At 38.0% G+C, this 20,108-nt stretch overlaps 1 protein-coding gene across 13 annotated transcripts in view; it reads right to left on the bottom strand.

The window, feature by feature from the left end:
- The window catches only part of LOC105490475 (p21 (RAC1) activated kinase 3), a 292,458-nt gene that overhangs the window by 12,371 nt on the left and 259,979 nt on the right, over positions 1 to 20,108 (bottom strand). For 12 of the 13 annotated variants that reach the window (XR_011618400.1, XM_011756150.3, XM_011756145.3 and 9 more), the window contains 2 exons: positions 19,504 to 19,603; positions 18,806 to 19,002 (listed from right to left, as the gene is read on the bottom strand). Coding sequence is in view for 12 of the 13 variants with exons in the window: in XM_011756150.3 (XP_011754452.1) it covers positions 18,806 to 19,002; positions 19,504 to 19,603 (297 nt within the window). In the remaining variant the exon portion in view is untranslated. Of the gene's footprint in view, positions 1 to 3,263; positions 13,287 to 18,805; positions 19,003 to 19,503; positions 19,604 to 20,108 lie in introns of those variants that run through there. The other variant, XM_071089107.1, reaches the window with a different exon arrangement.

Consider the following 20,108-nt stretch of genomic DNA (forward strand, 5'->3'; position numbering starts at 1 on the left):
GCCCATGCAACAAACCGCCTAACTCTTATGAAAACATGTTCCCTCCTGAACTTGCCTGGGTTTTGCAGCAAATTATCATCCCCTTTCTCCTTTCTCTACTCTAGCTTCTGTTATTATTATTATAGGTATTTCTATAAAAGTCCTTTTGCAGGCCAGTTTTCATCAGCTCTTGAAGACATCTCTTCTTTTTAGTAACTCCTACAGATGTACCTTAGAAAGGGTCAGGAACAACCGTTTAATCTAGTGACTGCCAACTTTACAGCATGCATCAGAATCATCCAGAGGGTTTGTTAAAACACAGGTTTCTGAGCCACCCCAAGAGTTTCAGTAAATATGGGCAGGGGCCCAAGAATTTGCGTTCGTATTAGTGTCCTGTTCATGTTGAAGCTGCTGGTTCCAGGACAACACTTTAAGAACAACTGGTTTAATCCACCCAAGTAATTAAGCAATGGGCTAAACTAGAGGGTCCCAGACTTGTCTGCACATTAGAATCACTTGGGGAGAGTTAGAAAATCCCCATGCTCAGTTCTCACTCCCAGAAAAATTAAGTAAAAACCTCTGGGAACAGAACCTAGGCGCCAATATTTTTAAGCTCTCCAGGTGATTCCAATTTACAGCCAACAATGAGAATCCCTGGCTGAGAACCTGGGGCCCACTTCACACATAATAACTTAGAATCTCCGCATCATATGTACACCAAACGTAAGAGCCACAGAATTCCATAGGAGATTGTCTTGCATAGCAATGTGTGAGAACTACAATGCCATGTGCTTCTCTACAGTGCATGGAAACTTTTGGCTTTTCCTTCTAGTACTAAAAAACCCATATGTGAATACATCCCTCACCCCTACGAAATGTACATCTTCCTTTCCCCCAACTCTCATCCCTTTGTAATTTTCAATACCTCCACTGATGAACAGGAAATGCAGGTGGCAGCTATTAGGACTCCCATGCCAAAATACAAGTCAGTGACAAATCCAGTTTTGACTAAAAGGAGATGGGATGCTTTTAGAAAATCACTGATTGGGCTAAAATCGAATAGTGCACAATCATAGCAGATATAGTCAATTAAGTTCAAACTGTTTTTGTTCTTGGATGATTAGTGCTTGAAGCACCTGTCCTCTCAAACATCTTTATTCCTTTATTAAAAGAAAATCAGTTGCTACAAATTGCATTCCCTGCCTCCTCCTAAAACTCTTTTATTTCAGCTGGCTACAACTTCCCCAAAGTCACTGTTCTTGCTTTTTTGCTTGCTCTGTAGCCAAGCCCAGACCTAAGCAAGCACGTCTCTTTCTTCCTTTCCCAGATTCGTTTTCACTCTCTGTAGATCTGTATTCATGCTATACTGTCTCATTTTCTCACTTTACTTTCACCATTCTTAGCTTAATACATTCTATTCCACATAATTTTCTTCCTTAAAAGTACATACACATCTTCTCTACCCGAGTCCTTCTCATCTCTCTTCAATCTATGCATAATTACCTAAGGAAATACTTGGCCCTTTTTCCATTCCATTTATGAATCCAAAAAAATGACCTTAATCATAGTCGTTATGCCTGAGTAGTGCTAGTGAAATAGTACATCAAGGGAGAAGAAAGCCCTGTAATTTGAAGGAAAATCTGAAGTAATGAAGAGCCAGTGCTACGAACCTCTACAGTACTTCAAAGAACCGTTATGTCCTCCTCAGAACTTCGACAAAAAGGTCTGGCTGTAGTTTTTGTTAGGGGGTGGGTCTGATAGGGGGTGGGTTTGTTAGGGGGTGGGTAGGAGGTTTTGATTGGTGGTCTAACAGCAGACTCCTGCCCCGGTTGATTAAGTGTTGATCTTCTGCTTATACTCCCTCATCCCTAAACAAGGTATCAAATGCAAGGCTGCCGTTTGCTCAACAATATATCATAAATATTTTTTGATGTTTTAAAAATTCTTCATAAATATCATTTTAAGAGCTGCATAATAGTTCATCATGTCGATGCACCATAATTACTATTGGTGAACTGATTTAAAAATGCATGCAGTAAGAAAAAGGCTGAAATACACCAATTTGTGAACACTGGTCCTCTCTGGATGGTAGGATTGTTGGTGACTTAATTTTTGAAATACATTTTTTAATTTTCCACATTTTCTACAATGAACACAGTTGCTTTTATTATTTTAAAAACTCCAAAACATTATTTAGAAATACAGTTAAAAAGCTGCAGTGTCCAATTTACAAAAAAATCCCCATCTATTTCTCTTTGTCTTCCTAGGATTAAACCTGCTTTTCATCAAGCCCTACCCTTTGAGGGAAACAAAAACCCAGACTATTTCTTTTGCAACTATTGTTTTCATTTTAATTGCAACAGTATTATTTCAAACTAATTTCCATTGCAAAAATCCACACTTTCAGTTATATATGGGCTAAACTGGCTTTTGTGGACTGGCCTGGGAACCTAATCACTATGTATAATGCCACTTCTATGGGAAAATGCACTCTGAGGTCCAAATAATTAACTTAAAAATGTGCCTTTGGAACATATCCTGTGAGTAAGCTGAGGACTCTCTTAGTAAAAAAAAGAAAATTGCTATCCACTACCCTGCTAATGAGAGACAAATACAGTTGTAGCCAATACAACAATGACAACAAAAAGGGTTTTACTAGCAAAGTCAAGTATTAGATGAAGAAAGATGAAGGACAATTGTTCTAGGCATGAGTGATAACATGTTGGTTTTATCTGAGCTAATGAAAACTCAAAGAAAATAAAGTGGCTATTAGAAATTAGACTAGAGATTTCCCATATACTAGTTGGTTGCTTCTAATGTTAAGTAAGAAACCATATAATCATCTTTCCCCCCTTCTTCCTCACCCAGCAATCTTCCCCTCTCCCCACCCTTACTATAAATAGTCCACCAGGTTTTGTTAATGCAACCTTTAGAAATGTCTTTCATACCCATTCACTTCTCTCTATCCCTATTGTCTTTGCTTAAAGTCAGGCTTCTTTCAGATGGTTCCAAGGTTATGATAACCTCCTAACCATTTTTCCATTATTCAAGCCTTTTTATTCTTCCATCCATCCTCCTTAACAATCTTATCTCATCACAGTTCTCCTCATGTAATTCACTTCCTGCTTTAAAATATTTTGTCACTCCCCATGGTCCACAGATGTGGTTTTCAAACTATGCTCCCCAAAATTCCTAAGAGCAGTTAAGAGGGAAAAGAAGAGGGAGAGAGAGAGGAAGAGAGATTCTAGGACCCTCCCCAACACACATTTTCTTTTTCCTTTTCCTTTTTCTTTTTTTTTTTTTTTTTTTTTTTGACAGAGTCTTGCTCTGTTGCCAGGCTGGAGTGTAATGGTACGATCACGGCTCACTGCAATCTCCACCTCCTGGGTTCAAACGATTCTCCTGCCTCAGCCTCCCGAGTAGCTGGGATTACAGGTGCCCACCACCACACCCAGCTAATTTTTGTATTTTTAGTAGAGATGGGGTTTCACCTTGTTCGCCAGGATGGTCTTGACCTCCTGACTTTGTGATCCACCTGCCTTAGCATCCCAAAGTGCCGGTCGTAAGCCACCGCTTCCAGCCCACAAACCTTTTTCAATCAGAAAATTTGTGTGTTTTTCTCCATTTATTTGTGCTTCCAAGCAAGGATTCACTGGAATCAGAGGATCATTATTGTTGTTTGAAAACTACTGATTCACAGGACATAATAAAGATTCCTTAGGCAGTCCTGTATGATTTGCCCCCTGCCCACCTTTCCAGTTCCAGTTTCCATCTGTACTCTTCTCACCCTAGGGCGCTTCTCCCAACTCCTCTCCTGCCCCGCCACACACATACACACTGGCTGAAGCTCACATACTACTCACACCAATTTGTTCATCATTCCCTGAATAGGAAATGCCTTTCATTGCTGCCTAAAATGCTATCCTCATTTCCCTTAAGTACCTGATAAACTTGCTTTTCAAGCACTGGTTAAAATGCCATCTCTTCTTTAAAGTCTTCTCCATCTCTCCCAGGTAGGTAAACATGGTGACCAAACACTCTGGTTTTCTGGGGACTATCTTGGGTTTTGGTATTTGAGGTTTTGTGTCCCTCAATCTCAAGCAAACAAGGGTAGTTCCATGGTCACCCGGCAGATGGAGTTAGCCATTTCCTTCTTTGAACTCTAATACTGCATGTTTATATGTCTATTTTTACATCGTATTATGTATGAGCACTTGTTATTTGTTTTTTTTTTTTTTTTTTTTTGAGACGGAGTCTCGCTCTGTCACCCAGGCTGGAGTGCAGTGGCCGGATCTCAGCTCACTGCAAGCTCCGCCTCCCGGGTTCATGCCATTCTCCTGCCTCAGCCTCCCAAGTAGCTGGGACTACAGGCGTCCGCCACATCACCCGGCTAGTTTTTTGTATTTTTTAGTAGAGACGGGGTTTCACCATGTTAGCCAGGATGGTCTCGATCTCCTGACCTCGTGATCCGCCCGTCTCGGCCTCCCAAAGTGCTGGGATTACAGGCTTGAGCCACCGCGCCCGGCCTGAGCACTTGTTATTTGTTTACAGGTCTGTCTTCCTTCCTAGATTGTGAGCCCATGGAAGGTAGGAGCTGTGTTATAACCAACCGTGGATTTTGTGACAACTTGCTCAAAATACGTGCTCAATAAATGTTTTTGTTACTGAACGAAATAGCCAAAATGTATAAATTTAACTGAGCTGAGACTATGACAGACTTATATACATAAGTATTAAGGCTCAGAACCTAAAAGTGACCTATTAAAGTCTAAGAAGATATGCAGAAAATGAAAAATGGCACCTTTTCTGAGCTGAACCGGCCTGGCATATAATAACTTCTGATGACCCCACTGTTCAGTGTGGGAGAAGGAAGAGAGCTGTATGAATAGCATATGTAAGGAGATGTCATCATCAAAGGGAGGGAAAACTGGAAAAAGATGACTAAAACATGGCCAATGCAGAAAGACCCATAGAGAAAGGGAAGAAAACAAGTGTTCTCTGGAACTTGAAACATAGTTCAGAAACTTATTTTCTCTGACTGTTCTTGAACAGAAAAGGTACTCTTGATTAATCTGTTAGATCATTTAACAAGATCTGTTTTCTTCCTGAGGTGAGGCAATATAGGCCCCATAACCTACGGACCTTATTTATAATGTTAGAAATACAACCTTTGGCCAGAAAAATGGTGGCTTTCTTCCTTGTGATATACGTATTACCTAGAAGTTTCTGATGTTCTCAAATTCTTCATAATAACTCTAAATATCTTGGTAATAACACACAAACATCAAAGTTTTCACTGACACTGATGTGCAACTGAATTTACCTAAGTACTAAGAGAAAACTTTAAGTTTAAGTGATAATTAAATTTACTATATTAACAATTTCCTCAATTAAAAAAAGATCAAAGCAGTCATCATAGAAGTTACCACATTTCTCCAAAGAAGTCTCCACACAATCCATATGTACTCAATAAACTGTTATTAAGGCAGTTTTGTAACAGGATTAACCACTTAATTAAAAAGCTCTAGTTTGTGACTTCAGTTCATTACAACAGTTTATAAAGTTTAAGTTAAGAAATTAGAAAACAAACCAGGGGATTTACATGGAAACATGTTAGCAACCATGAGGGGCCCCAGCACCAATATAAAGACTCACTTTACAAAGAGGATAGGGTTCTGTACAGACATTTCTTTGTAGGCTGAATATTTGAGACGCAAAACACATTTTACCATGGAAATCATATTATGTATGGTGAGAGGGCTCCAGTCCAGCCCTAAAAGTCGGCTTAACATACAATGCAACTGAACTATAAGAGAGCTATTCATTGATATCTTGATATCTGTATAAATATTATATCCATGGGAAGTATTAATAGATAACTTTTACTGAATGATTATTATTAGCTTGTGCAATTCACAAATAAACCCTGAAGTTTATTTTAGACTGTTTATAATAAATTCTATTTTGATCTCTAATTGAGAAGCAACTGAGGCTTGTGGAGATAAGAAGAACTTGCCCAATGTCACAAAACTAGTATTTGAATCCAGGGAGTATGAATCCAGAGTTCATGCTCTTGACCACCGCACAATACCACGTCTCACTGTTCCCAGTCTCTGGGATGGGAGTGCTCCTAGAAAAAGCAGACAAGGGCTCTTCAAGGAGTGAAGCACACTGTATATAAACTACTGGTTTAATTGATCCACCTCTGCCTCTACAGAAGAAATGGGTCCATCATTCTCTACCTGTTTGGAAATGGGGAACAAAGGGCAGGTACCCACTCAGAGAGGTAGAGGGGCTTCATACAGTATTGTATATTGCCCAGTGTCTAGTACACACACACACACACACACACACACACACACACACACAAAGTCATACCTCGGTATCTACGGGGGATTGGTTCCAGGAACCCCTTTAGATACCAACATCTATGGATGCTCAAGTTCCTCATATAAAACCTATGCACAGCCTCCCCTATACTTTAAATCATCTCTGGATTGTTTATGATACCTAATACAATGTAAATGCCACGTAAATACAGTCATGCATTGCTTAACAATGGGGAATACATTCTAAGAAATGCATCATTAGGCAATTTCGTCGTTTTGTGAACATCATAGAGTGTACTTACACAAACCTAGATTGAATAGCCTACTACACACCTAGGCTATATGGTACAACCTATTGCTCCTAGGTTGTAAATCTGTACAGCATGTGATTGTACTGAATACTGTAGATGACTAGTGCAATGTGTTTAAGTAAGTCTTTGTGTATCGAAAAATAGAAAAAAGTACAGTAAAAATATGTTATAAAAGATAAAAATTGGTACACCTGTGTAGGGCACTCACTATGAATGGAGCTTCCAGGACTAGAAGTTGCTCAGGGTGAGTCACTGAGTGACTAGTGAGTGAATGTGAAAGCCTAGGACATTACTATACACTGCCATAGGCTTTATAAATACTGTACACTTAGGCTACACTAAATTTATTTAAATCTTTTTCTTTGATAATAAATTAGCTTGCTATAACTTTTTAAATTTATAAACTTATTTTTTCAGCGTTTTGACTCCTTCATAACAGTTTAAAACACATTGTACAGCTGTACAAAAATATTTTCTTTTTAATATCCTTATCCTATAAACTATAAACATTTCCTATCTTAAAAATGTTTTCCTTTTTTCATTTTAAACTTTTTCGTTAAAAACTAAAACACAAACAGGCTGGGCATGGTGGTTCACGCCTGTCATCCCAGCACTTTGGGAGCTGAGGCAGGCAGATCACCTGAGGTCAGGAGTTCGAGACCAGCCTGGGCAACACGGTGAAACCTCGTCTTTACTACAAATACAAAAATTAGCTGAGTGTGGTGGCAGGCACCTGCAATCTCAGCTACTTGGGAGGCTGGGACATGAGAATCGCTTGAAACCGGGGGGGCAGAGGTTGCAGTGAGCCGAGATGGCACAACTGTACTCCAGCCTGGGCAACAAAGTGAGACTCTGTCTCAAAACAAAACCTCCCCAAAAACTAAGAAACAAAGACACATTAACCTAGGCCTAGACAGGGTCAGGATTATCAATACCACTGTTGTCCCCTCTCCATATCTTGTCCAACTGGAATGACTTTAGGGGCAATAACTTGCATGGAGCTGTCACCTCCTAGGATAACAATACCTTGCTTGCAAATACCTCCTGAAGGACCTGCCTGAGGCTCTTCTTGAGGAGTAGGTTTGTTTATACCCTCATCACTACAAACACGTGAGTAATGCATTGAATTAGGACATCATGACATCAATAGGTGACAGAAATTTTTCAGCTCCATTATAATCTTATGGGACCAACACTGTATATTCAGTCCATCATTAACCAAAACATTGTTACGTAGCCCATGACTGTAGTCATCATACTGCATTGTTTTGGGAATAACTACAAGAAAAAGTCTGTACATGTTTAGTACAATAAAACCATCATTTAAAAAAATACTTTTGATTTGTGGTTGGTTGAATCCATGGATTTCACACCCGTGGATCAGAGGGTCAACTGTGTGTGTGTATATATATGTGTGTGTGTATGTGTATATGTATATGTGTATATACACACACACATACGTACACACACATATAAGTATGTATATATACATGCATATATATATAAATATATGTATATACACACATATATGTATACATATATCTGTCTATCTATATTGAAGGTTTATATGCAGCTGGTTGTTGCCTGCAACTGACTCCTAATCTGATTCTTCTGTCATTTTAGAATTTCCAACTAACTTTGAGTGTTTTATGAGCGATATTTGCCAACAAGTGACTTAACACCTTATGACTTAGTTTACTCGTGACCTGGGATTTCAGAGTTTAAAAGCCAGAGGATATTGCTGCCTCTGATGTGTTTATGGATATCATGAAAGTGTCTGCCATGTCTTTCTTAGAAGAGAGTAATGGGGGCCAAATATGCAAAAAGAAATCATCACATTATAATGAACATTGTATTCCATACTTGGGCTTACTCAACCCAACATTTCAGTGTGATAGCTGAATGAGCAATCTGGTCTAATTTAACTTCCTGCTTGTCTTACATAGAAGTTCTCATTGGTCACCAAATTATGAGGGACATTTGTTATTGTTGTTTTGTTGTTTAATCCTTAAAAGGCTATTTAAAATGAACCTATTACAGATCTATCCCCTTATAGGTTTACAGTAAAAGGTAATTAGGTAGGGCTGACTCACTGGGTGTTAGCCTAGCCTAAATGTGCTCCTTTCAAGCACAAAAGACTGACCAACGCTGTAAAATAAATTACAGGTAACTCCGACAATATGTGTGCTCATTCTCAGAACTAATAATGCTTGCTAAGAATTGCAGAGGGGGCTACTTGTGCTTATGAAGCAACCTTGGGCACTCAAAGCAGTACCCAAGGTTTGGAACTATAGGGCATTTGGAAGTAGGGATGTGGGTAGGTACAGAGCTAGGAAAGGAAGAAAAGCAAAATGGTGCAAAAGGTAGAGGTAAGAAACTGTGAGAAGCAGAGGAAGCAAAACGAAAAATGAGGGCAAAAACAGGGGGCAAAAGACAATGGGAGGAGAATATCACTGGTGGAATGAGGACAAAGAGAAATGAAGATAGATAAGGGCTAGAAAATCTGGGAGACCAAGGGGACCTGAATCCTAGGTCCCATTCTGTGACTGCTCCATTGCTCCTGGTCCTTTTCCCATAAAAATTCTCAAAATAATTTGCATACTTGGTATGTCAACTTCCTTACCTCCCATTTTCTCTTTAACACACAACAAATTTCTAGTCCTAAGGTAATATTTAACATTATACTTTTGTTCATATTTCATTTCAGAATATTAGTGCAAGAAGGGACTAGCACTCTAATTCTTTTGGGCTTTTCCAAATTACCATATTAGGATTTAAACAGGCTGACTGTGATATGATCTGTGAAACATGCATTACTACTCACATAAACTGATTTCAACTTCTATTTTTATATGCAGTTAATCAGCTGAACAGGTTTGTACATAATAATATACAATTCTTTTAATAATACTCCAGAGTGAGGAACCTTGTGTCCCTGCAATAGCTTTATTACTGCAGTGTTCTTCACTGCCTTCTTCCCAAGATTATTATCAGAATGAGGTTACCAAGTCTCATATACAGTATGTTTCACATCATGATCAAGTGTCTTTGCTTGGTTGGAAAAGGAGGATTTTTCCATTCTGTGGGATACAGATTTAGTCCAGAGATGATGAAATAAATGTCTCCAAGCTGCTTTCTGAATACCACCCTTCTGAAAGTACTCATAGAGACTCATAGAGACAACACACAAACCATGGCCCTTTTGGCAGAGTTGGGGAAGGCTGTAGCCTATGTACAGCTAAAGGACACAGAATCAGAGTAAGGGACTCATGAGTTTTTAGTCTTATTTAAGTAAATCTCATGTGATGGCGCAAGGCAGAAAAGTAACTAAAAAGGAATTTTTCTGGTGGAACCAAGAGCCCTACCCTGGTGACCTCCCTCTTGGCTCCTTCAACACCCGCAAGGAACTCTATGGTATTCTAGGGTATTGTGGAGCCAACTGGTAAACAATAATCTAGTGAAATTCCACTCTTTTGAAGCAATAAGGAAATGTAGGCTCAGCAAGAAGAAACCTGTACAAAGTTATGGAGTTCCTGACTGACAGACTTCAGAATACAATTCATTCTTTAACTTGCATAATGTAAACAGTTGGTAGAGGCACTAGAAAGTTCCTTGTCTAGATCTCTCACAGTCATTGGCCCCTCCTAGATTAAAAAAAACAAAAACAAAAAAACAAGTGCTGATGAACTTTGCCATCTGAGCATGAGGGTAATTCTTTACAAAAAAACAAAGCAAAGGAAAGAAAAAAAGAAAAACAAAGCAAAAGAAAGGAAAGAAAAAAGCTACAACAGAAAAGTCAGTTTGATTATTGGGATAATGTTAGAACTCTGGCTCTCCCAGCTACAATGCTTACGCTGCCTTAATTGATTTAACACTCTCTGCAGAACGTCTTATCTAAGACACCTCAGAGTACTTACTGTTTTATTAGAATGCAAAGGGTTTTCTACAATGATGTTGCAACCTGGTTGGAAAAGGTATCAATCAAAATGACAATAAAGGTCAGAAATTATCTTAATTATTAAGAAAACTCCAACTTTCTTGGTAAAGTAATTCCTCATTGGCAAAAACACAGATTTCAAAAGCCATAGGATAAAACATGTGCATGGGCATTTCAGTGTGCAAATGCCTATCATCACACTCCATGATTTGTCTCTTTAGAATTAACTTTGATCTGGAGGGACTTAGCTACTTAGTTATATGTATGGTACCTATTAGGTACCATATGCATCCTTGTTTTACTCCCAAGCCATGCTATAAGGATTCTGAGAAATTATAACATAATAGTAGCATAAACTTTCTTTCTCTAATTTTCTCTTGGTGGATTTTAGTTTGCTATGGAATCAGTTTCTCCTTTGGCTGTTTTCTGGGTCATAATTCACCAGTTTGAGCTGTCTGCTTGTGAATTACATTCTAAATGAGACTTGCAGCTTTCCTATGGCTAAGTCCCATTTTCCTACACTGAATTCCTGACAACCAATGATTCTTAAGAACTGTCTATCTTTTGACAGGCAATATTTTTTTTCTGATTAAAAAGAAACCCTGTTATTCTTCTGTAATTATTTTAGTTGTAGTGATCCCAACTTCCCCCTCCTTTTAGGCATAGGTTTGCACTCAAAATAGGAGGAGTGTCAACAAACCATCAATAAACCTTGTTGTTCCATCATGGCTTATGGAAAATGAAGGGAATGCTCCCAGCTCTTCCTGAAATACATTCAAAACAATATTGACTGAGTGCTAGCAAAGTATGCTTGCTTCTCTGGCACTCAGGAAGTTTATGTCTGACTTTAATTCCAAATGAGCACGCGCCATCAAACCCAGACATTCCAATCTACAGCAAAGTCCCAGTGCTTGGAGGGATCTAGAAACAGTTTAGCCTTTAGTTGCTTTTCAATTACTAGAGATTCTCTTATTCTGCTTAACTCTCTTCTCTAGTCATACAAGCCAACTATAATTTCCTTGTTCTTACAAGTAGAAATAAGAACAACTAACATTTCTGTAGTGCTTTAAGTGCAGGAAAAGGAAGTGGGAAGCCTACTAGTGTAGATAAGAGGTCTGAATTTATATTTCTGTCCTCCTCTCTCCCTTGCCATATTGGTAATGCACTCCTAATCATGAGTAGTCAGACTGTTGGGTTTATTATGCACCAATATATGCTAGCTACTCAGTCAGCAGCTAGACCATTTTAATGATGAACTCCATTTTCAGAAGAAGCAAAATTGCAAAAGAAAATAGCATATCATGGAGGCATACGCTAAACTAATGTCATTTCTTTTTGGATAGTGCTACTGGACTGGTAAATCAGAGAATGACATAAAGCACATCAGGATTTCAATTAGGCTTTTATAGTATTACTCATAAATGTTTAGACAAAATGGATAAATGTGAGTAGAATGATAGCGTTATTTTTTGGTTGGACAACCATGTTCAAAGAGGGGTGATGACGAATTTTTGTCCAGGTTTGACAGTGTTCTATAAAGGGCTTGCCACATTGATATTTGACCTTTTCCTGACTGCCATTTTTCCCTGAGGATGGGGTCCTAGAATCACTGATTCTTAAATCTCCACAGATGACTCCAATGTGCAACCAAGGAGATCCACTGATATAGCATCTGTGGTTCACATACTATACTACATATTGTTTTTAGCAGTAATACCAATAACTGTCTTCCAGCGATCCAATCTTTGATACAGCTTCACAGATGTTTAAAGTAAGGGGTAGAAAGAGAACACTTAAAATTTATTTTAACTTGGATAAAGATTTGGAACATTACCATAAAAGGTGTTTCAAAGTGTCTAGTAGGGACTTTAAGTGGATGTCATATTTTTACATATCACAAATAACAAATTCCATCAAAACCTGTTGATAAGAATAGCCCCATTATGTGTAAAAGCAAAGTTAATAAAGGGGTACACTCTGGGTGCTGAGAAAACAGACCAAAGTTTTGTTTGACAAAAATGATTGTGTCTCCTTACTTAGAATCAGGTTATTATAGTAACAGTTTTTTAAAGTCTTCAATTAACAAAAAAGCTGATGATATCAGCAGAACAGTAACATTTGATTTGTATATCCACAGGGAAAGTTAGATTTTTAACCCCAGTCACTTTGGCAAAGAGAAGGAACAAGGTACTTAATTATTGGAGGCTGCACTAAAACTGTCTATAGGTCACAGAACAACATGTCCAAGGCCAATTATGTTGAGTACAAAGACTTCAGGCAGTGGGGGACAGTAAGAAGCTTGTGTCCTCTCTCTCTGGAAGGATACCAGCCTCATAACATCAGTACAATTAATGACTCTCTGACCTTTAAAAGGAATTTTATGAACAAATTACGTCAATTAGTATAGCAAAATTTACATTTAAAAATCTCAGCTGCTTTCTAACTAAGGGGAAAAGTAGTTAATTCCTTGCATCGACAATATGTTAATAGGCAATATTCATGAAGGTTCTGCTCAACTGGAACTGATACAACAGAGACAGAAAAACCCACAGTGAAACATAAATGACCTTGAAATGTATAGCCCCAGATTTCACCTTGAATTTCTTCTGTTCAGTGTTACCTGTTCATGGTGATTGTACTGAACTGTGCAAAACCCTCCATTCCTTGAGTAGATGGGTGTGCCACTCTCATGAAGGATATGTTCTTAGGAGAGTGCTGAATCCAACCTCCCTTCATGAGTAGGCAAAAAAAAAAAAAAACCTCTAAACATCCTTTCTCTGTTTTTCCTATCATACTACTTTACTATCCATATATACATTTTCATATATATATACATTTCTTACAATGAACTGGACACTGTGCTAGGTGTTATTCATTTAGTTTCCATACTAACGCTGTAAGATAGATATAGTTCTCATTTTACAGATAGGAAGCAGGCTTAGAAAGGTTTTAAGTAACTTGCAGACAGTCACAGAGCTTGCAGGTTATAGAGCCAGGACACACCCAGATCTGCCTGACTACAAGACCAAAATTTTTCACATCAACATGCTACCCTGTACTCTACTACTCTGTCTTTCTTCCACTTCCTTCCTTCTACCTCTCTCCACCTCAAAGCACACATTAGTGGATGGTTGTAGTGTTGGAAGGATATTAAAGAAAGGACTAATCTGGCACTCTTTTATACTCCTCTTAAAGCTCTTGATTATTTTCTATTTTCTCACATATGGCCTGGGCACCAGGATCCAAGAAAACGCTGCTCCGTGTAGGCTCATGTTAGATCTTTTTTCTCTCCAATCTCCCCACGGTTTCAGCGACTACATTTTAAAGATTCCAAATAAGAGCATATAGCCTGAGACATTGTGTTTCCTTCAAGAGAACATTAGGAAAACATATTTGAAATAGAAACCAAAAAAAGTACTCCTGATGCCTAGAAGAGACAAAATTAGAATAGGGCTAGCTCTATATGGGCTTGTTGATTGATTAATTGAAGGTTTATCACACATACAGAGAGTAATGAGCAAAGTTAGAGTAAATCCTTATCAGTGGAATTCAACAGGGTGGTCTTTCTGACAGGTCTTTTTGTTGCAGACTTAATGTAGGCTTCCTGAACCATGTGGTTTGTTAATCTGCAAGTACTTGTTTAGATATCAAGCGGTGGAATCTAAGATACAAGCTGTTAATTATGAGTTCTAATCCCAGGCTAGAAGATGCCTATAAAGATCAAAACCTGTTTCCTTTTTTCTAACAATTAGCAGCCTAGCTAAAGAGAGATCAATTGTAATTGGGGAACTGAAGAAGGTAATAAATCCATTACCGAGACTAGTTGTTTTACAGAGCCATTTGTTTAATCCTTAAAATTTGCAGGTTGTAAATTACTCATTAGAAGGCAGAAAGCAAAATAGCCATAATCCATTTAGTGCCTCCAAACTCCAAAGACTTAGGGGAGGAAATCCATAGAAACAAGACGTCTGATGTGTTCTTTCACTGCGATTTCTTAATGGGCAAAGGTGGTTAAACAATAAGGAAAAGCCCATGTAATTATCCTGATGTGCTGCAACATAGGTCGGGGTGGACTTGATTAAATCCATGGAGGGCTATCCCACAAATGGTGGGAAAATGCTCCTTCTTTTCCACTCAGCCCTGAAGGCAGCTAATCAATGTGCACATCTCATTTCCAGATTTTTTCATGAGATCAGAGAAATAGCCTATAGCATTCATTAGGGTATTCCCTCATATCTGTTGTTTTCTAATCAGCACAGGGAATAAAACAAGAGTTAGGAGACAGCCAGGAGGAAGCTGTCCTCCTCTCCATACATAGGGAATTCTGCTCCCAACTACAAAATGTTTAACTGCAAAAACAACTAGACAGTTAGTTGATAGGTCTCTTTACATGCATAGAAAGCCACATATATTTGATTTGCATATGGATTTTACAAGCTTTATATGAAAACTCTTAACCATTTACTAAGAACAATGTTTTTTTTTCTTTTTGCATACCACGGGTACAATTCAATTTTAGACTCCTAGTGGTAATGATACAGGCAATATACAAGATGCCTATGATACTAGCACTGTACATGAATTTTGAGAGTAGAATTTGAATCCGTGCATATTTTCTTTTTTAAACAATGTGATGCCTATTATATATACAAAACACAACTTCTGTTAATAGCTCACTGCTGGGCTATACACAACAAAATACCTATGGCACACTTCTGCACTGAGTAAGCATTTCTTTCATACCTCTTTCCTTTTCTCCACATGATCAATAGCACATCTCCAAAATAAGATGATAGGGTTAGGTTGTGAAATGAAGTTTTTCTCTTTGCAGGGATAACAAGATCACGTGAAGATCAAATCTCTGATTTTGTGGTAGCAAAGTGAGTTAGCAAATGCAAACTGTTTCCTATCATTTTCTACTTGACAATCTAATTAAGTTTGTGATTTCACCAGGTTAGCACTATGTCTATCTCTGTGTTCCATTCAATACCCACTAAGCTGTTGTTAATCAATAAATCATTACTGATAATGAAGGAAAATCCAATTTAAAAATTACAGCTGTTCTGGAAATGCATTTATTTACTTTGTTAAAGTAATTATAAAGCAAGTGTTTTTTAGATTGATCATTTAACCATGTCATGTAATAAAAGTACTTTCTCCCCACATCTAACTTAAAAAAAAAGCTACATATATTTTACATTAGAAAGCTATACTAAGGAATCTTAAAGACCCTTGTCATTAAAAATACAATCAAAGCATGTTAGAAAAATGTTAAAAGTCCTAGCCAGAATAATCAGGCAAGAGAAAGAAATAAAAGGCATCCAAACAGGAAGAGAAGAAATTAAACTCTCTCTCTTCCCAGATGAAATGATTCTATACCTAGAAAACCCATAGTCTCTGCCCAAAGGCTTCTAAATCTAATAAACAACTTCAGCAAAGTTTCAGGATACAAAATCAATGCTAAAAAACTTAATAGCATTTCTATACACCAACAACATCCAACTAAGAGCTAAATCAATAGCACAATCCCATTCACAACAGCCCTAAAAAATAAAATACCTAGGAATACAGCTAACCAGGAAGGTGAAAGATCTCTACAACAAAAATTACAAAACACTGATGAAAGAAACCAGAGATGACAAAAACAAATGGAAAAACTTTCCATGTTCTTGGATAGGAAGAATCAATATTTTTAACATGGCCATACTGCCCAAAGTAATGTACAGAATCAATACTGTTCATATCAAAATACCAACGACATTTTTCACAGAATTAGAATAAACTATTCTAAAATTCATGTGGAACCAACAAAGCCCCAATAGCCAAAGCAATCCCAAGCAAAAACAACAAAGATGGAGGCATCACATTACCTGACTTTAAACTACACTACAAGCCTACAGTAACCAAAACAGCATGGTACTGGTACAAAAATGGACACATAGATGAATAGGACAGATGTGACAACCCAGAAACAAAGTCGCACACCCACAACCACCTGATTTTTGACAAAGTCAACAATAATAAACAATGGGGAAAGGACTACCTATTCAATAAACGGTGCTGGGATAACTGGCTAGCCATAAGCAGAAGATTGAAATTGGATCCTTTCCTTTCATCATATGCAAAAATCAACTCAAGATGGATTAAATACTTAAATGCAAAACCTAAAGCTACAAAAACCCTAGAAGAAAATCTAGAAAATACCATTCTGGACATGGGCCCTGGCAAATATTTCATGATAAAGACTCCATAAGCAATTTCAACAAAAATAAAAATTGACACATGGAACTTCATTTAAGTGAAGAGCTTCTGCACAGCAAAAGAAACTATCAATCGTGTAAACAGACAACCTACAGAAATGGAGAAAATATTTGCAAACTATGCATCTGATGAAGGTCTAATATCCAGCTTCTATAAGGAACTTAATAAGCAAAAATCAAACAACCCCATTCAAAATTGGACAAAGGACATGAACAGACACTTCTCAAAAGAAGATATACATGTGCCCAACAAGCATATGAAAAAATGCTCCACATCACTAATCATTAGAGTAATTCAAATCAAAACCACAATGAATACCATCTTACACCAGTCAGAATGGTTATTATTAAAAAGTCAAGAAGGGGCTAGGCACAGTGGCTCATGCCTGTAATCCCAGCACTTTGGGAGGCCGAGGCAAGTAGATCACTTGAGGCCAGGAGTTTGAGGCCAGCCTGGCCAACATAGTGAAGCCTGTCTTTACCAAAAATATAAAAAATTAACCAGGCATGGTGGTGCATGCCTGTAATCCCATCTACTTGGGAGGCTGAGGCACTAATAACTTGAACCTAGCAGGCGGAGGTTGCAGTGAGCCAAGATCATGATCAGGCCATTGCACTCCAGCCTAGGCAACACAGCAGACTCTGTCTCAAAAAAAAAAAACAAAAAAACCGTCAAAACATAACAGATGCTGGCGAGGTTCAGGAGAAAATGGAATGCTTATACACTGCTGGAGGGAATGTAAATTAGTTCAGCCACTATAAAAAGCAGTTTGGAGGCCGGGCGCGGTGGCTCATGCCTGTAATCCCAGCACTTTGGGAGGCCGAGGCGGGCGGATCACAAGGTCAGGAGATCGAGACCATGGTGAAACCCCGTCTCTACTAAAAATACAAAAAAATTAGCCGGGCGCGGTTGTGGGCGCCTGTAGTCCCAGCTACTCGGGAGGCTGAGGCAGGAGAATGGCATGAACCCGGGAGGCGGAGCTTGCAGTGAGCCGAGATCGCGCCACTGCACTCCAGCCTGGGCGACAGAGCCAGACTCCGTCTCAAAAAAAAAAAAAAAAAAAAAAGAAAAAAAGCAGTTTGGAGACTTCTCAAAGAATTTAAAACTATCATTCAACTCAGCAATCCCATTACTGGGTATATACCCAAAGGAATATAAATCATTCAACTCAGCAATCCCATTACTGGGTATATAATCAAAGGAGTATAAATTGTCCTACAATAAAGACATAGACACGTGTATGTTCATTGCAGCACTATTCACAGTAGCAAAGACATGGAGTTAATTTATATGTCCATCAACAGTGGATTGGATAATGGAAATGTGGAACATATATACCATAGAATACTATGTAGTCATAAAAAAGAATGAAATCATGTCCTTTACAGCAACATGGATGCAGCTGGAGGCCATTATTCTAAGCAAATTAATGTAGAAACAGAAAACCAAATGTTACATGTTCACTCATAAGTGGGAGCTAAACATTGAGTACACACAGACTCAAAGAAGTGAAAAATTCACACTGGGGCCTACTTGAGAGTGGAGGGTGGGAGGAATCTGAGGATCTAAAAACTACCTATTGAGTACTCCATTCATTACCTAGGAGATGAAATAATCTGTACACCAACCCTAACAGCATGGAATTTACCCTTGTAATAAACCTGCATATGTACCCCCCCGTGAACCTAAAATAAAAGTTGGAAGGAAAAAAGAATTAAGTGAGAAAAAGAATAAAAAAAGAGTAGTTGCTCTTTCTCAAAAAAAAAAAAAGAAGAAGAAGAAAAAAGAAAGAGAAAAGGAAAACTGTTGAGACATTGTAAGATAAACTTTAAAAAGCTTACAGTAAATTTGAAAATTATAACTTGGTGCTTCTATGTTACTGGTCTCAGAAAAGAGCCCATTCTGGTCACTTTTGGTGGAAGCTAGAAATGATATTTGGCCTTTCCCCTTTGCTGGGAATAAAGTACCTGACTTCTCTTCTGACTTACCCTGAGTGGATTTTCATTAAGGTAAGGGGGTTCACCTTCCACCATTTCAATTGCCATAATTCCCAGAGACCAGATATCAACTTTCGGACCATAAGCTTTTCGAGTCACCACCTCAGGTGCCATCCAATATGGGGTTCCCACCATAGTGCTTCGTTTACTTTGCTCAGGAGTGATCTGGGCACAGAACCCAAAGTCAGCTGCAGAGAAGAAAAGCCAGTTAAAATAAGCCCAAATTATTTTCCTTTTCACAATATATCACTTTCAGATATGGCCGTATCTTCCTTTGTTACACACTGAGTTTCCACAACTGCCTAGCTCATACCTTTTTGTTAACTGATGTCTCAGCTGGTCCTGATTTTAAGAAGGTCTGAAATAATTGACTAATGTGATGTCATTTTTACTAGACTTCAATCTAATTCCTCCTCATCACTGTTTTCTCAAACTTACAGAATTTTTCAGTTTCCTAATTAGGTAGTTGTCATTTATTCATTCCACAAGTCACTAGAAATTCTGAAATATTAAATCCAAAAAATGTGGTCACAATAATCAGGAATAGTGTTAGAAAAATTCTTTACTTCAAATTGGGCTGTAACTTCTTTCAAATAAATCACTTTCAGTAACCATTATCTTCTTAAGATATACAATAAAAGAACAGAAATTCCCTGATACTCTAACACCACCTGAACCAAAATACCTACTCAATTTAACAGAGCCATCCATCCCGAGAAGAATATTGTCACTCTTTATATCTCTATGGATCACCTGGTTTGAGTGCAAGAAATCCAAAGCTTGCAGGCACTATTAAATCAGAAAAAAAAGTTCTAATTATATCACAAATAATTTTTTAATACTAAGTTTTATTTCTAGATAAGTTTTGGGCAGGGATATAACTTTATTTTGTCAAGTGAAATCAATTACTGAATGCTTCAATAACACCACTTTAAAGTCACATTACCATTTACATCAATGATGCCACTTAGCATTATACATGCTAAGTATGATGGCTGACACATCAGACTAGGACATGAAGAATGATAATGTGATAAATAGCACCAATCCTTAAAACAGTCAAACTAACCAATTAATATACTTTGGCCCAGTTATTTGGAGGATTCAGCTTGGTCTTCTACAGCTGTAGTAAGCTTCATTGTACATGGTATGATTTGATTCAGAAGTTCTGGAGTGAAACCCAGGAATCTACATTTAAAACAAGTGCCCCAAACTATTTCTAACGGGTAGCCAGGTTTGGGAACCACTCCGAGGCTATGAAGTAATAGGCACTTGTTTGGAAATGCCTTTGCAG

The sequence above is a fragment of the Macaca nemestrina genome, chromosome X (genome assembly GCF_043159975.1).
Source record: "Macaca nemestrina isolate mMacNem1 chromosome X, mMacNem.hap1, whole genome shotgun sequence".
NCBI classification, from domain to species: domain Eukaryota; kingdom Metazoa; phylum Chordata; class Mammalia; order Primates; family Cercopithecidae; genus Macaca; species Macaca nemestrina.